This window comes from Spermophilus citellus (assembly GCF_964194105.1).
Source record: "Spermophilus citellus genome assembly, chromosome: 8".
Classification (NCBI taxonomy): Eukaryota; Metazoa; Chordata; class Mammalia; order Rodentia; family Sciuridae; genus Spermophilus; species Spermophilus citellus.
This window is the reverse complement of record NC_138189.1, coordinates 36973463-36990135: the sequence shown is the minus strand read 5'-3', so window position 1 is coordinate 36990135 and position 16673 is coordinate 36973463. Positions and strand designations below refer to the sequence as shown.

General features: G+C 31.4%; 1 protein-coding gene across 2 annotated transcripts in view; it reads left to right on the top strand.

Moving 5' to 3' along the window:
- Positions 1-16673, top strand: part of GABRG1 (gamma-aminobutyric acid type A receptor subunit gamma1) — a gene marked incomplete at both ends in the record, with an annotated part of 78644 nt that overhangs the window by 20359 nt on the left and 41612 nt on the right. For both annotated transcript variants that reach the window (XM_081304483.1, XM_081304482.1), the window contains 2 exons: positions 698-846; positions 15556-15623. In XM_081304483.1, the coding sequence (XP_081160609.1) occupies positions 698-846; positions 15556-15623 (217 nt within the window). The remainder of the gene's footprint in view (positions 1-697; positions 847-15555; positions 15624-16673) is intronic.

The window sequence follows — 16673 nt, the reverse complement described above, 5'->3', positions numbered from 1 at the left end:
TTTTCCTTCAAATATTTCTTCCTGCATCTTTCCTTAATATGTGTGTGTGTGTATGTGTGTGTGTGTGTGTGTGTGTGTGTGTGTGTACCGGGGATTGAACTCAGAGGCATTCAACCAGTAAACCACATCCCAGTCCTGTTTTATATTTTATTTGGAGACAGGGTCTCACTGAGTTGCTTAGAACCTTACTTTTGCTGAGGCTGGCTTTCAACTCATGATCCTCCTGCCTCAGCCTCCTGAGTTGTTGGGATTACAGGCCACCGCACCCGGCCCCCTTATTCTTTTATATAAATGCATTTTTATATATTCTACTAGGCTATTATGACCTTTTCACTAATTTTTACTTTTTGTTTTAGGGTTTGGTAGTTTAAGGGTACTACACAAATCTAGGGGACACCATTCATATTTTTAGCCTGTAGTTTTTGTGAATTTTAATAGCAATGTGAGAGTAAAGATTCACTTTAACATTGAAATCAATATTGCACATTATATTTTTGGCACCAAATTCTTAATTTTCAAATATTATTATATCAGATACCTCATAAGATAAAGGCACTAGTCTTACTGGAAGCAACATTTCTGTTATGTTCTTTCCCCTATTACTATTTATTTATGCAATTAAAATAATCTTAAACTAATCTTTATATAAACTTTTTGATTAAAATTTCTATCACCCCAATTTTTTTTAATTATTTAGTGTTGATAAAGCAGATGACGAAGATGATGAAGATTTAACAGTGAACAAAACATGGGTCTTGGCACCAAAAATTCATGAAGGAGATATCACACAGATTCTCAACTCATTGCTTCAGGGCTATGACAATAAACTTCGTCCAGACATAGGAGGTAAGTTTGAGTTTTCCTTCAGGGATTTTGATGAGTATGAAAAATATCTTCACTGATGCTATTTTAAATATTTATCTCATATTCTTTTGAGTATCTCCTGTATGTCAGAGGCCATGTTGAGTTTGAAGGTTATTGGTTGAAATAGTCACTGTTCAGAAGTTTACAGTCTGGGGTAAGACAAAAGACAAACAGTTACAACATAATTATTTTATAACTACTATCTTAAAAGTGCTACTTCACAGTTATGATAAAACTTTCTGAAATACTGAGCAGTATTTCATAAAAGAGTCAATGTTTGAAAATAATTGAGAATTCTGGTTTTATGCCAATTCTGTTTTTGTTGTGGGTTTCTTTGTTTGTTTGTTCTTGTTTTGTTGGTACTGACAATTGAACCCCAGAGTGCTTTGCCACTGAGCTATTACCCCAAACCTTTTTAAGTTTTATGTTGACACAGGGCCTGTTGAGTTACTGGAATTACAAGAATGTGCCACCACACCCAGATTCCATAACCTTTTGATTAACCTTGTCTTGAGGACACCTTAACTGGAAGTAGTCAACTAGTTATTCAAGAGACTAACTAGTTATTACTCTCATTTCATTGTGATTTTGTAAAAATTTTATAACATAATTAACTTGTAAGTTTTCCTCTATAATAGTTTAAGACAAACATAAATGAACAAAGATTTTCTTGAATTGGATTAAATTTGTAGTCAACAAAATAAAAATTGGAATCCTTACCATATTGAACTTTTGCCATGCCAAATTCCTGAACATTCTATTTTTTTCTATTTATAGATTTAACTTTCTAAATTATTTTCTCATTAATAGTGTTAGCATTTTTGTTATATTTAATTGTATATAGTTGGAGGTTGATGCAAGAATGAACGGGTTCTTTAAAAAAGGTATATTCTAATATTTAGTTTTTAGTATGTACCAACAGACTAGACTATTTTCATATTTACTCTGATCTCAAGCCTTGCTAAATTTATTAATTTTAATTACTTATTATTGGGTTCCTCTGGATTTTGTTTTTTCAATTGGGAATTGCACCTAGAAGTGTTCTTCTTCTGATTTACAACCCAGCTCTTTTTAAAATTTTATTTTGAGATAGGCTCTTGCTAAGTTTCCCAGGCTAGCCTTGAACTTGTGAACCTCTGCTTCAGGCTTCAGCCTCCAGGGTTGCTGAGATTATAGGCCTGTGCTACATTGCCTAGCGCATCCACTGAACTTTTTGTAAGGTAGAAAATAGTGACTATTTTTGCAAGTAGTGAATGTTTTGCTTCTTTATTTCAAAAATCATACATTTTCATACCATACTGTTCTGAGTAAGATTAAAGTACAAGGTTGAATATTTTTATTTCTTATATCAGAGAAAGCAATTCATATTTTACTAGTCAGTATGATGTTTGCTCTGGGCTTCTTTTTAAAACCATCCTCTGGTGATTACCTTCTGTTCTTATTTTGTTAGACATCCCCAACCCTCATGTTTCAAATACTTTCTGTGCAAGGATTGAAGTAATCATATTGGTCATATTTTGCTTTTTATTTCTATTTACTGTTCATGAAATAATTTTTCAATTTTTTAAAATTTTCATTCCTTTTGTAAATGACGTTTGATTCTGATATAGTAACTTTTAAAATTTATCAATAGGTTCAATTTGGTAATATTTTGCTTTGAAATTCTGTATGCTCCTGAGGAATATGATATTACTTTCTACAATGTATTTTTCCTTTTGGAATCAAATTGTACAAGCATCTACTAGTGAGTTATGTGTTTCCTCCTTTTTTATCTCTGAGTTTATCTAAGATGGATGCTATTTCTTCCTTAAATATTTAAAAGAATTCTGATTTTGTGCCAATTCTGGGTTTCTTTGTTTGTTTGTTCTTGTTTTTTTGGTATTGAAAATTCTACTGAATTTATCAGAGTCATGTTGGCTTAGAGGGATTTGGGGGGAAGATTTTTAACAGTTCATTATTTTAAATATATATAAAATGTGTGAGCTTAATATTTTTCTTTTCTCAGGTTCAACAAGTTAAACTTTATAAGGAATTTAACCTAAAATTTTCAAATTTACTAGTATTGAATTTACTAGTATTATTTTGGGGACATATTTAATCTTATGATGAGTTTTTTTTCTTTGTTATTTGTTATTAGTAATCTGTTCCATCAATTGTGAATTAATCTTGATTTTTTTTCTAATTTTATTAGTATTTTTCACAGACACAAATTTAGACTTTTTCAATTTCCTGTGTTAAACAATTATCTTAAATTTCATTGTTTTATAATGTCTGGTTTATTATTCGAATCTCTTTTCATTTAATTTTCTGTTCCACTAGATTGCTTAAATCATTTTATTTGAAAATAAATTTTACACTGAGTAATGTAGTATCTGTACATGAACTTTAATTTTTCTGTTATTTTTTAATGACTATAATAATTTCAAAGAGTACTGGCCAGTTGAGTGGCTCTGAATTTGAGTTTTTCTGATGTTTTTATTATGAGGATGAGGTTAGGCATTTTAACAAAAATACCACAGTGATATTCTCCCCTTTCAGTGTGTTACTGCAGGAAATCCATGTGTAAATATATTTTTTACTCCTTGTGACATTAATTTGATTATGTGTTTATGGCTTCTTTTGTATTTCTCTACTGGAAATACTTATTTTCACCTCTTTGATTTTTAAATATGTTTAGAGGAGATACTGTGGTGCAAATGTTTCTCAGTGTACTCTTGGCCAGTGTTTCCTATATGTGACATTTGTTACTGTGTTGTTTGCCATCATTGTATTAATTGTACTTCTACCACAAGGAAGAGCTGTACTTTCTGTTCCATTTAGTTATTTGCATCATTACAAACTCATGAACACTTGTTTTATTTTGTAATTTATACACCATCAATCTATTTATGTGGTTATATGTTATTAGAGATTTAGCCTCTGGAGCCTCCTACAATTTAGTTCCTAGGTCCTCGCACACATCCTATTATTTGCTAAGCTCCTGCTGTCTTTCAGTACATCAGACCCTCCAGATTTATCTTGACCCATCAATATAGCTCACTATTTCTCCTAGAATACTTAGACTTCCCCCAACCCTGCCACCTTTTAAAAATGATATTTGGAATTCAAGATCTAAGAGTTTATTTCACCCATTAAAACTGATGTCATTGCTTTGTGACCCTCTCAGTGGATAGAATTGTGTGATAAAATGTGCTCTACACACTAAGAGGCATCTCTGTTTCTCTTTTCTTTGAATGTATACTATGAGTCATGAATTTGAACTGGTACCTCTGATTCCATTTCACACCACAGGATTCATTCCAGCCTTTATCATTTCCATATTTGTAACTCCCCTTTTCAGCATGAGAACTTGACTCTCATGTATCCTATTTGCTCAATTCTAGTAAATACATAATGTAGTTTTAGAACTTAATATATCCCTGTATATCATACTTATTTATGAAAACAAGTTAACTAATGAATAAAATATTTATGTACAATTGTTTTTATCTTTTGTTTTATAGAATATAGTCAGTATACTGTTCCCCAAATTTAATCGGGTTAGTCTTCCTTCAACCTTCCTTCCAGTGTTATTATGTTCTTCATTTTAAACACAGTTTGATCCGAGTGTTACTGGTGATATTTAATTTTCAGCTCATCCCACATTGTGGTTATTTTAAATTATTTTTGTATGCATGGGGAATTATCATGGTTTTTATAGTCAGAATCATAAGTGAATATATAATTTGTGCAATGTCTCTGTCCTAACTTACCTTCTACCTTGTTTCTATTTCTATAATGAGCTAACTAAGGTCATTAGTTTGCACTCTCTGTATTCATTTGCACAAACAAGTAAATACAGTTATATTTTCTTATATACCCTTTAGCTTACATGAAAGTCACTCTATTATTTTGAACTCTGCTGGTTTTTACTTAGATCTTTATTTTCTTAATATATGCATTGTAATCCCATGTGGAATTATGACTTATTCAAACATTCTTCTGTGAATGATTGTGTCCAATAGCTTGCAAATACAAAGAATGTGTGTATATAAGTTTTAATAATGTTGGACACTTAATTCATGAATTCCTAGACATTGGATGCATGAAAATATATATTCATATTTAGTTTTTCTCAGATCAGTTGACAAATTATTTTCCCAAAGACATATGCCATTTTTAATTTCTATCTGTAATATATGAGGATGCCTGTTTCCTAGCAGTCCCAACATCAGGACATATTATCTTAACCTTCAGTTTGGGCAATCCTAAGAGCTGAGAAGTGGTTTCTCATTACTGTTTTAATTTGTGTTTTCTCTAATTGTAAGTGAGAGAGAATGCTCTATGTTTGAATTCCGATTTAATATCACTGTTAGAAATTTAATGTTCACTTTTATTTCCTATTTTTCAATGGATATTTGAGTTTTTATTCACACACACACACACACACACACACACACACACACACACAAATGGAATGCAGTGTGCTCCATAAAAGATGTTCATGTTCTAATCCCCAAAACCTGTGCATGGAACTTTAGTTGGAAGGATGATCTTTGAAGATAAAATGGAATTAAAGACTCTGAGATTAGGAAATCTTTTGGAATTACCTAGGGGGTCCTAAATCCAACTACAAGAATCTTTATAGGATACAATACATAAAGGTAGGAAACACATGCACAAAGACAGACATGTAGAGGAGGAAAAAGAGACATAAAAGTAGTCTGCAGAGAAATGAGGATTACTACAACTACCAGAAATTGGAACAGATTATCCCCAAAAGTTTCCAGAGGGATTGCAAACCTTGATTTTTGGTTTGGTGTCCAGAACTATGAAATAACAAATCAGTGTAGTTTTAAGCTACCAATTTTTGATAATTCTCAACCATAGCCCTAGAAAACTAATTCAGTATTGCTTGCCCTTATTTTGTGATATATTATGCAAATATTTTCCATCAGTTTTTCAGTTGTCCTTTGGTTTTGTTTATAGAAGATTTTTGTTTATTTCTTCTTATTATATATTCAGACTTGTCAATCTTTTCTATACTATACTGAAGTAAAAGAGGAATTCATCCATTTCCTTTCTAGTGTTTGCATGCTTTTATTTTTTGTTCCATCAACTATTTGGGGTCTATAACTGTGCTCAGTGTGAAATCTAAATCTAATTTTATCCTTTCTAAATGACTGTTCTATTGACTCAGCATCATTTATTAAAAAGTCAATCTTAGCCTGTATTATTTGATATTTACTGAGTTATTTGTGCTACCATACTTTGTTAATGATAGAAATTCAATGGTTTATTTACTTTTTCAGTTTTGTTCTGGCTATCCTTTTGTATTTTTATAAACCAACTTTATTGCCAACAAGCTTAGTTCCTCATAATAAAGTAGTATCTTTATTTGGATTGTATTATATTTTGAAAAATTGACTTTGGAATGACAGAGATCTTTATGGCATTCAGTGGTCTAATATAAGAACCAAGACTATCTCCATCTCTTCATATTTACTTTGTGTTTTACAGCAGTGTTTAAAAGATTTTTTCACACAGATTCTTACATTTCTTAAACTTATTCCTAAGTATTAAATTTTATTTTTTTCACTGCAAGTAATGTTTTCTTGTCCATATATCAAGGACTATTGATTGATCAATGTTCATTTTATATTCTAGTGCTTACTTTTTATTGTTAATTATTAATTCTCTAAGTATTCAAAATATATTATTATACTCTGTTTCTTTTGTTGCTGTGACCAAAATACCTGACAAAAGCAACTTAAAGGAAGACATGTTTATTTTGGTTCCTTCAGAAGTTGCAGTTCATGGGCAGCTGGTTCCATTACTTTGCCTGAGATGAGGCAGAACATGGTGGAAGGGTGTGGTAGAAAGCTTCTTAAATCATGGTAAGTGGGAAGAAAAAGACAAAGAAAAGAGATGGAGACAAATGATACCCTTCCAGAGAGTACCCCCAGTGACCTATTTCCTCAACTATGCCCACCTTCTGAAGGTTTCAACACTTACCAAAAATGACATAAAATTACTAATCTATCAGTGGATTGATCTACTGATATGGTCATAGCCTTCATGATCTAATCACTTCCCAAAAGCCCCACCTTTGAAGATTGCTGCATTGGTGATCAAGTGTTCAACACATCAGTCTTTGAGAGGACATCCCAGATTCAATCCATAATAATAGCATATATATACAAATGGATATTTTTAGTGCCAACTGGTAATATTTATTACAGTGAGTTCTGTTGCATAATTTTTTATTCTCTCTCATAATACATATTTGCAAATTAGATTTACATCATTGTGCTAATCGTTTAGTCCTTAATCTGCATCAACAAGTTAAAAATTTTCATCAATAGTCTTTTTTTCCTGAAGTTTTTTCAGTCATTTCTTCCTTGAGTAGATTTTTCACATTTTTATATGTTGAAAATTATTTTTCTGTGAACTTGATCCTTGAAGGACAGATTGGCAGGATACAAAACCCTTGATTCATGATTTTTATCACTGAGTTTCTTTTCAATATGTTAGTTCACTGGTGACTTACTTTGTTGAGTTATTTTTGAGAAGTCTCATATCCATCCAGTTGCTTAGCCCTGTTACCTTTGGCATTTTTCTTTTTATTTCAACTGAGTAGTTTTATAGTTATATGTCTCAAGTTGTTTAACTTGGGTAATCTTTTTTTCCAAATTTCTAATTCTTTTAATAATGTAATTTCAGGATTTCTTTCTAGTCTAGGAAATATTTACTTATTGACTTATTGATTTATTTTGCATTTCAGGGTTTAATATTAGTTGCAAACTATTATATTGGTTTTCTTCATGGATTTAACTAAAAACTATTTAATCACACTCTGATTTACTTGTGTTTACACCACATGTTCTCTGGTCTTCTGACTTATGTTTTTCACATCTATGTGCTCTAGTTTTTTCCTGCCTATTACTACATTTTTTGGGTGTGTATTGATGTCAGTCATCTTGTAATTTTATCTTTTTCTTCCATTTCTTTCTTTCCTACATTTAATCAATTCTCTATTCATTTCTGCTTTTTTGTTTAAGGGGTCAGGAAAGTGTATTCTTCTTTGTTGCTTTCTAAAATTGATTTGAAGTCATTTTTTTTCTGTCCCTAAGTGCATGTTTAAATACATTTAACCATTTAGAGCAGTTTTCTATAGGATGCTGACAATAAAAGTGTTTGGGGGATTTTTTTCCATGCTTGATTTGTATTGGATCTTGTTTTCTTACTTTGCAATAATAGTTTTATCATTTATTTTTTGATTCATAGGTGTTTTGTCAGATTATTAGTTGATTCATGCTCTTATGCCATAATAAGAAAGCCTGGATCCTTTAAATGGATATGTTGGTATGGTGGTGTGTGTTCTCTGATAGGTGCATATTATGTTTTTGCAGGAGCATAAAATCCACCTCTATTTCTTTTTCCCATTACCATACAATTTCTAAAGTGGATTTTTTTTATATTTCTCTTTGCTCAGAAAAAAATTGTTATAAATACTAATGTATCAATTGTATATATTAGTGGGATTTGCTGTAATATTTTCATATGTGAATACATGTGCATTGATCATGTCCATCACTCTTTCTGTCTCTGCTGCCACTTTCATCTCTTCCCCCTTCTGCTGGCCCTCTAAAACCTAGGATTAGACTCTAGTAATCTCTTTTCTACTTTTACATAGTGGTTTGTGCTTAACATGATACTTTCCAGTTTCATCAATTTTCTGCATACCAAAACCTGTAGGATACACAAAAAACAACACCAAGAGGGAAATTTAGAGAAACTAGTGCCAGCATCAAATAATAGAAGATTTCAAATAAATAACCTAATGAATGTAGCTCAATACCTTAGAAAAGCAAGAATAAGTGAACCCTCCCCCCAAATAGAAGAAATAATAAAGAGCAAAGCAGAAATAAATGAAATCGAGACTAAAAGATCAATAAAAAGCATCAATGAACTAATAAGTTAGTTCTTTAAAAAGATAAACAAAGTTGGGTGTGAAGATATGGCTCATTGGTAGAGCATTTTCCAGGCATGTCCAAGGTCCTGAGTTTGATGCCCAGCACTGGAAAAAAAAATAAGATGAATCATTATCTAGACCAACCAAAAATAGAGAGAAGACTCAAATAAATAAAATTAGAGATGAAAAATGAGACATCATTACAAAAGAAGAATTTGAGAAATCATTAGAGATTATTTGGAAAAATTATATGCCCTAATTTGGAAAATCTAGAAGAAATGGACAAATTCCTGGATGAATAGGACCTACTGAAATTGAATGAATTAGATATAAACATACCCAAATAGATTAATAACAATCAAAGAAAATGAATAAGTAATAAAAAGTCTCCTAAGAACAAAAATCTCAGACTAGATGTCTTTACCACTGATTTTTTTCAAACTTTTAATGAAAAACTAATATAATTCTCTCCAAATAATTAATAGAAGTGAAAGGGAGGAAACTCTTCCAAACCCACCCTACAAGGCCAACATTAACTGGTACCAAACCCTGAAAAGGACAAAACATTTAAAAAAATCTGTAGATCGATATCCCTAATCAGCACAGATACAAAAATCACCAACAAAATGTTGCATATTCAACAACACATTGAAAAGATCACACACCATCATCAAGTTGGTTTCATTCCAGGGATGTGAGGATAATCTGATACATGCAAAATCAATAAAAGTAGTATGTAACACAAATAAGATCAAGACTGAAAAGTCACATGATCATCTCCATAGATACAGAAAAATCATTCCATATAATTCAACATCCCTTCATGATAAAACTTCTGAACAAATTGGGTATAGAAGGACATACCTCAATATAATAACAGGTGTATGTAGCAAACTCATAGTCAACATCATATTGAAACATTTTGTTTTAAAGACTATTCTTTCATAGCACACACATTTATATACTTCTTTTCTGTTAGTTCTTGTTCTGGTCTTGGAACACATTTTTAAATGTTTTCAAATTGACAATATGCTTCTTCTCTTTAGTGACCCTTTTAGATCTATCACAGGCCTATTGCTGACTCCTTTTTTCTCTCTTCTGCACACTTTATTCCAGTCTGCAGTGTTGATGAAAAAATTGTAATGTAGAGAGAGTTCTTGCCAGAATTTGATTTTCTTTTTTTCACTTTTTAATTTTTTATTTTTGGTAGTGCTGGGGATTGAATCCCAGGCCTTGTGCATGCAAGGCAAGCACTTTACTAACTGTGCTATATCCCCAGCCCCTTTTTACTTTTTTATAGATAGTCTTTTGGAAATTTGGGTCTTCTGTCTTCAAGCCATGCTGAGGATATAACTTTTGTGCAGTTTTATTTTTTCCATTTTTTTGTTGTTCTGTGTGGTTTTGGAAGAATATTTGGAGATGGGGTTTAAGAAACTTATATGAATTTCCTTAAGCACTGCTTTAACCATTCATATTTTATTCCTTTGTAATGTCTTCTTGGGGACATGGATTAGTCATATAAATATTCCTTAGTTTTGATAACTGGGATTTTATTTAGTTTTATTTTATCAATGATACTTAATTTAATTCCATTATGACTGGAGAACATACTCTTTTTATTTCTCTTTTTCCTAAGGAATAATCATTTGAGTTGTCTCAACTGCGAGTTTAAGGTTGTTACCAGAAACCTCACACCTTGATTGTCCAGTTTTCCCTGAAACAGTTGAATTTCCTCCACATTATTGTAAATGCTTAGACACCGTTTATATTTGGTTTGTCAGCATCACATCATACACATGAACACTGCAGGAATTAGCAAATACCCTCAGGGGAAGTTGCATGTTGAATGTTGAACTAAATTCCTTATTGTTTCCTTCCAGCTCTTATCCAGTTTTTCTCTCATTCCAGTGAGATGATTGTAAACTGTGATGTTGGTCTGGATTTTCTTTGTTGGAAGATGTTTGGTTATAAATTCAATCTCCTTAATAAACACAGGTTTTTCTTTAAGCAAATAAAGATTTATTGTAATGTTTTTGAATTTTTTGGTCAATTTCACTAACTCATAAATTGGCTTTCATTCTTTCATATTTTGTGAAAAAAATTTCCTTAAATTTTTTCTGCTTCATGGATTATTTTAAATATTGCTTGATTTATAAATATTTGGGGGAATTTTCAAGATAGATTTTATTGTTATTGATTTCTATTTTAAATTTGTTTATTTTAACCTCATATAAGTGTGGTACAACCATCAAAACCAGAAAGATGATATTGATAATTTACTACCATTGAATACTCATGTTCAATTTTCACTTGTCCCAATAATGTATTTCAAGGCTAAGGATCCAGGTCAGAAATAGTCATTTTTTTTCTCTCCAGTAGTGAATTTTATCAGATATGTAAGAAAGAAGTAATATAAATCTTAATAAAATAACTTTTAGTAAATGGAAAAATAGAGATTCCCAACTCATTTCACTAAGCCAGTATAATTCACTCAATATAATTCTGATAACTAATTCAGACTGAGATGTTTTAAGAACTGAAAGATATTAATTAATCTCTGTCAATATATCAGTTAAATGAAATAACATACATTGAAGGAGTAACTATAATATCTATAATATCTAGATTAGTGGAGCTATTTATTTACTTATTTTTAATGACTATTCTTGGATGATAAGAAATAAAAACTGTAAAACTGTTCCTTCTGATTAGAAATTTTAATTGACCTTACTTATTTAATAAGTAAACATTGCTGAAAAGCTATATAACTGGCTGGAAATTTCTTTAAAAGGTCGTAGAAGGGTGACTAAGAAAACATGCTTAAATTGATTGAGGAAAAAAAATAAAATATTGTATTTTGGTTTATATTTTCTTATTGATAAACCAATTATCCACATAAAGGATTGGTTGTCCTCAGTTGTGCCTTAGTTACGGACTAACCAAATATGGAAATTTTATTGGTCTCACTGTTTTCTTCTTTAATATATTAAAGTTTTTCTCTCTCTTCCTATTCTGTGGATGCTCAAGTTACTCTGACTCTATTCTTTCTATCTCCCTCTGGGAGTTTATCTACTTACATTCTGCTGGTGTTCTTAAAGCAAAGTACTTAAATCACAGCACAGAAAGAGGTTTTACAAAGATGATCTAATGTCATCTCTATCTGCCTTCTATATATTAAAAAATGTAATTTGCTGTAGCAGTACATGGGTTTCTGACTCATTGTTACACTACTGCAAAGAAAGATCTTTGATCTTAGTGTGTATTGATGAATTAAACATAGTCTGTGTCTACTTTCAAGACATCATTAAATAGTCCTAAAATGACAATTCCTTTTCAGTTGTGTTTTTCAAGTTTTGAATTAAAATATTGTGTTTTTCCTCTTTGAACATCATGAAGATCCTGCAGTTGAACAAACTTTATACTAAAAAAAAAATCATAGTACTGAGAAAAGGTATTTTCTCACCTTTTAAGAAGCTCTAATTTTAGTTTTACCCACAGTATTATTCATACCCTTAGTCAATCAAAGTGAAAAGGACTCATTATTAAGGAACAGTTACAAATTTCTTTTGGTTTTCTCTTAATTATATATTTTGTCACATAAAATCACCAGCAATAGTTTCAAAATTAATCTGGGATATTTTGTTTTACTTTCAACTTTATTCTTCCTCAACTTTTGGGCATGCAGATTAAAATATAGATCAAAGGCCAGCAGCATAAAATTACAAAATAGGTTACAAAATAACAACATAATTCATACTTTGCAAACATATATTTATTTAATGATTGCTAATTGAGTATCTTCTTTATTGATAGCAGTATTCGACCTTGAACTTACTGTCCCAGCCCAGGTGCAGTTGCTTCATGTTGATTATATCCCCATTGCTAAGTAGCTCATATATTAAGGCCAGAATTAAGGGTTTTCTGATATATGTAGCTTCATCCTATAGTTGGCTGGGAGATTTTGATATCCAGAAAGTAGGGTAACTCCCCTACCAAACTTTCTGCACTGTAAATATGACAAATATGTCCTTTAACTAAAAATTTCCTCAAGAATCATTTATTTCTCAATGTAAACAGTATTCAGCCCTGAGTATTGAGCAATAAAATCAGGAACTTAATATTGTTGATTCATCAGTATACTTGAAAAAAAATCTATGTAAGAATGGTATGCGCTTACATCAGTTATAATTGCGAAATTAAAATACCTATTTTAGTATTTTTAATTGGCTTTTGGAAAAACCAGTAGCTGAAATTAGCTTAATTACAGATATTAATTGGCTACAATGTATAACTTGTCACAAAAAAGTGGCAAACAATTAAAACAACTCATCTCAGAAAATATCATCAACCTAAGTTAAATTATAAAATCCTTTTATTTACATCATCTAAGGATTAACTAGCAGGGTGAGTTACCTTTTCATTTAGTGTAAAAGTATGAAAGCTTAGTTTCACATACCGAAACTGTTTTTAAAAAGATTTTTAAAAACACATTTCTAGTTAATAAAATATGTATAACATGTAAGGTTTTTTTTTTTTTTTTTGTCTGAGGGAAAAAAGTCATTATGTAATGTGTGTTTTCCTAAAAGAAGTGTTTTTTTTTATTGCAAGGGGTAAAAATAAATATTGTTTTAAAGCCATGTAAGTACTATTTTGCAAAATGTCTCTTTACCATGGAGCTTTGGTAGCTTAGAAACTGTGCCAGATTGGAAAATAACCAATAGAGAGAATAGGGCTGCAGAAACATTCAGACAGGCAGATTGGGCCATGTATTAAAGGTGGAGATATATCCTGCCAGGTCATTCGCAACCTCTGAATTATGAGTGATAAATACTAGACCAAAAAGGGAATACAGACAATTCAGCAAGGGGAATTGAACAAATGTAATTAAAACTCTGCTGTAATACCAGAAAATTTGAACCTGCAAGGTAATTTTTTTTTGCTTTATCTCATTTACCTTTCTCTTTATAAAATTCTTTGTGAAATATGTGACAGATTATCTTCTTGAAATGCTTGTCTTCTTGTGGTTCACCTTGTAAATGCTTTATATCCTTCCTTAACAAGCATTTTCTGAATTAGAAAATGAATCCTTGGTATCTTATTGGGTGGTGATCCTCAAGGGAGTAATAGAAATTATGTGAAAATGTTTTTCATAGCAAACAGAAAAATATATGGGTATAAATCACCATTACTCAGGTAAATTTCATTAAAGCAATCTGTTTTAGTTAGCTTTTTCAGTACTGTGAATAAAAGACCTAAAAAGAGCAATGTAAAGGAAGAAATGTTTATTTGGGGCTCATGGTTTCAGAGGTCTCAGTCGGTAGATGGTTAACTGCATTGCTCTGTGCTCAAGGTGGGGCAGAACATCAAGACCAAAGGGCATGGCAGAGGAAGACAGTTCTAGACGTGGCAACAAGAAAGGAGAGAGAGAGAGAAAGAGAGAGAGAGAGAGAACACTCTGTTCACCAGAGACAAGACATATACCCCAAATGCAGGCCCCTAGTGACTTACCTCTTCCAACCACATTCTACCTATTATTACTACTCAGTTAATCCATTTCAATGGATTAATGCACTGATTAGGTTTAGAGTTTCATAACTCAATCATTTCATCTCTGAACTTTCTTGCATTGTCTCACACATGAATCTTTGGAGGACACCTCACATGTAAACCAAAATAGAACCCAAAAATCTTATTGAAGGAAATCCCCAAAGGGATCAAGAAGTCTAGAGCACCATCAAATAAGGCACTGCTATGGATATTTGTTAATTATATCATTTGGTAAGTGTTCACAAAGCTGAAGAGTTGCACACATTTTGATATAATATAAACGTATTTAATGTACCTTTTAAAGACTAAGTGGAAAAATACTAATGGTTACATACAATGCACAATAGATAAGGTCAATAGGAATGCCTATACAATAACTGAGAATTAAGTAAATAGATGCCTTACATCGGAACCTTGGAATTTGCTATCACCAATCTAAAAGAATGTTGCTAATAAGGGAGGGAGGAAGGGGGCATGCATAAATATTTATTAAGATCATATGAGTTAGACCTGGAGGTGATTTCTTTACAGGCATTATGTCCTTTAATCCTAATAGCTATATTACAAATTCCAGTGTGTGCTAGAACTGGTTCTTGCTGGTTCACAATAGACATGTAACCATATATTATTCTAGCTCTGAATTCCATGATTTCATATTGATATCTTTAATCAGGCATTGAGGGAGTATTTGCAACTTTGAAATCAGCAAAAACTACAAATTAGTACATTTTTTTCACCTCTCTGTGAGCAAGTCTGTTAAACATTTAGCAGAACATTTAGCAATAAGGAGAGTTATATACTATTTAGGTTCTAGCATACCTCCTAATTCAAAATTCTCCAAGTTAATTATCTAGCAAATATTTTAGTGAATTAGCTTTCTTATCTTAGGTAGCTCTAAATATATAATTATGTTTTACACTAGAAACTTTATCTAAGGTTATTGGTTTAGATATTTTATATTTAAATATTTTCATAGGGGAATTTTTTAGTTAAAACATACTTTTTTAGATAAATCATTAATTTTTCAACTGAAAAATTTTATGTTTTTGAAATAGAGAATGTGTCTACATCTCATCATGAGGAATATTTTATGATTGAAATAATAAAAACATGAGTTATTAAGATTGATTTAAAACTATGATTTCTTTAAGATAATTTCTGATAATATTCTCTTTATTGATGTTTTGCAGTGAGGCCCACAGTAATAGAAACTGATGTTTATGTAAACAGCATTGGACCAGTTGACCCCATAAATATGGTAAGTAATTCATTTTAAAATATAGAAATCCAAAATATATGCCTTCATAATACAATGAATACATAATTTCTGATAACTGATACAGAATGAATTCAGATTGCCATATACAAATACACCATGGTAGGTATAGAGAATTTGAAATAAAATACCCCTTATCTAAAAACTAGCATATTATTCCAATATACTGAATTTGGTAAGACTATTCTATGGCACATATGAATGTCACCTGATCCATCAACAATGTGTCTCTGAAGAAATCTGGAAAAAGAAAATCAAAAGCCCTTACAGGAAAGCAGTTAGTCTGAGATGGAGAAGGACTTCATGACAGAGAAAGCAGAGTGCCCAAAGTCAGAGAAATGAAACAGCCTCAAAAGATCAGGAGAACTTCCACAAATTTAGTGTTAACTCAGGCTGAAGAAATATTTAAGGTCCTTCTTTAGTATGATCTTTTAAGCCATTATAATAGGAAGTGCATGCATTGTGTTATGTTTCTATGTGCTTGTATCTTTTGGAGTAAGAATGTCCAGAAGCTTTCAACAGAGGTATGTCATGGTCAGATTGATATTTTCATTACCTTACTCATAACAGTACAGAAGATGAATGTAAAAGACCAAGATAAGAATTAGAGAAACCAGTTAAGGGGTTGTTGCATTAGTCTGGGCAATAGATCTCCAAGACTTTCAAAAGTAGCAATTGAGCAAAAGCAAACAATACCACATTTAAGAATATTAGATGAATTTTTCAGGTTTTATGACTTAGTGGTTGTACATGGGCTGACTGCAAGGTATTAAGCTGAATAATTTTGCAGATGGTAGTGGCTTCATTTAAGATACATGTATTAAAAGATACATGCCTATGTGCCCCAAATGCAACAGGCATATTCAGGAGGAGTTGTCCAGCAGAGATTTGTATTATAAGCCTGCTTTTCTGGGAAGAAGCTAGAACTGTATATTGGCATAGATCAGGAAGGAAAAGGGGGCAAGTGGCATACATTTATCTTAAAACTACAAGAATATGTGGGAAAATCCAAGGGGATAGTTAGATTAAGAA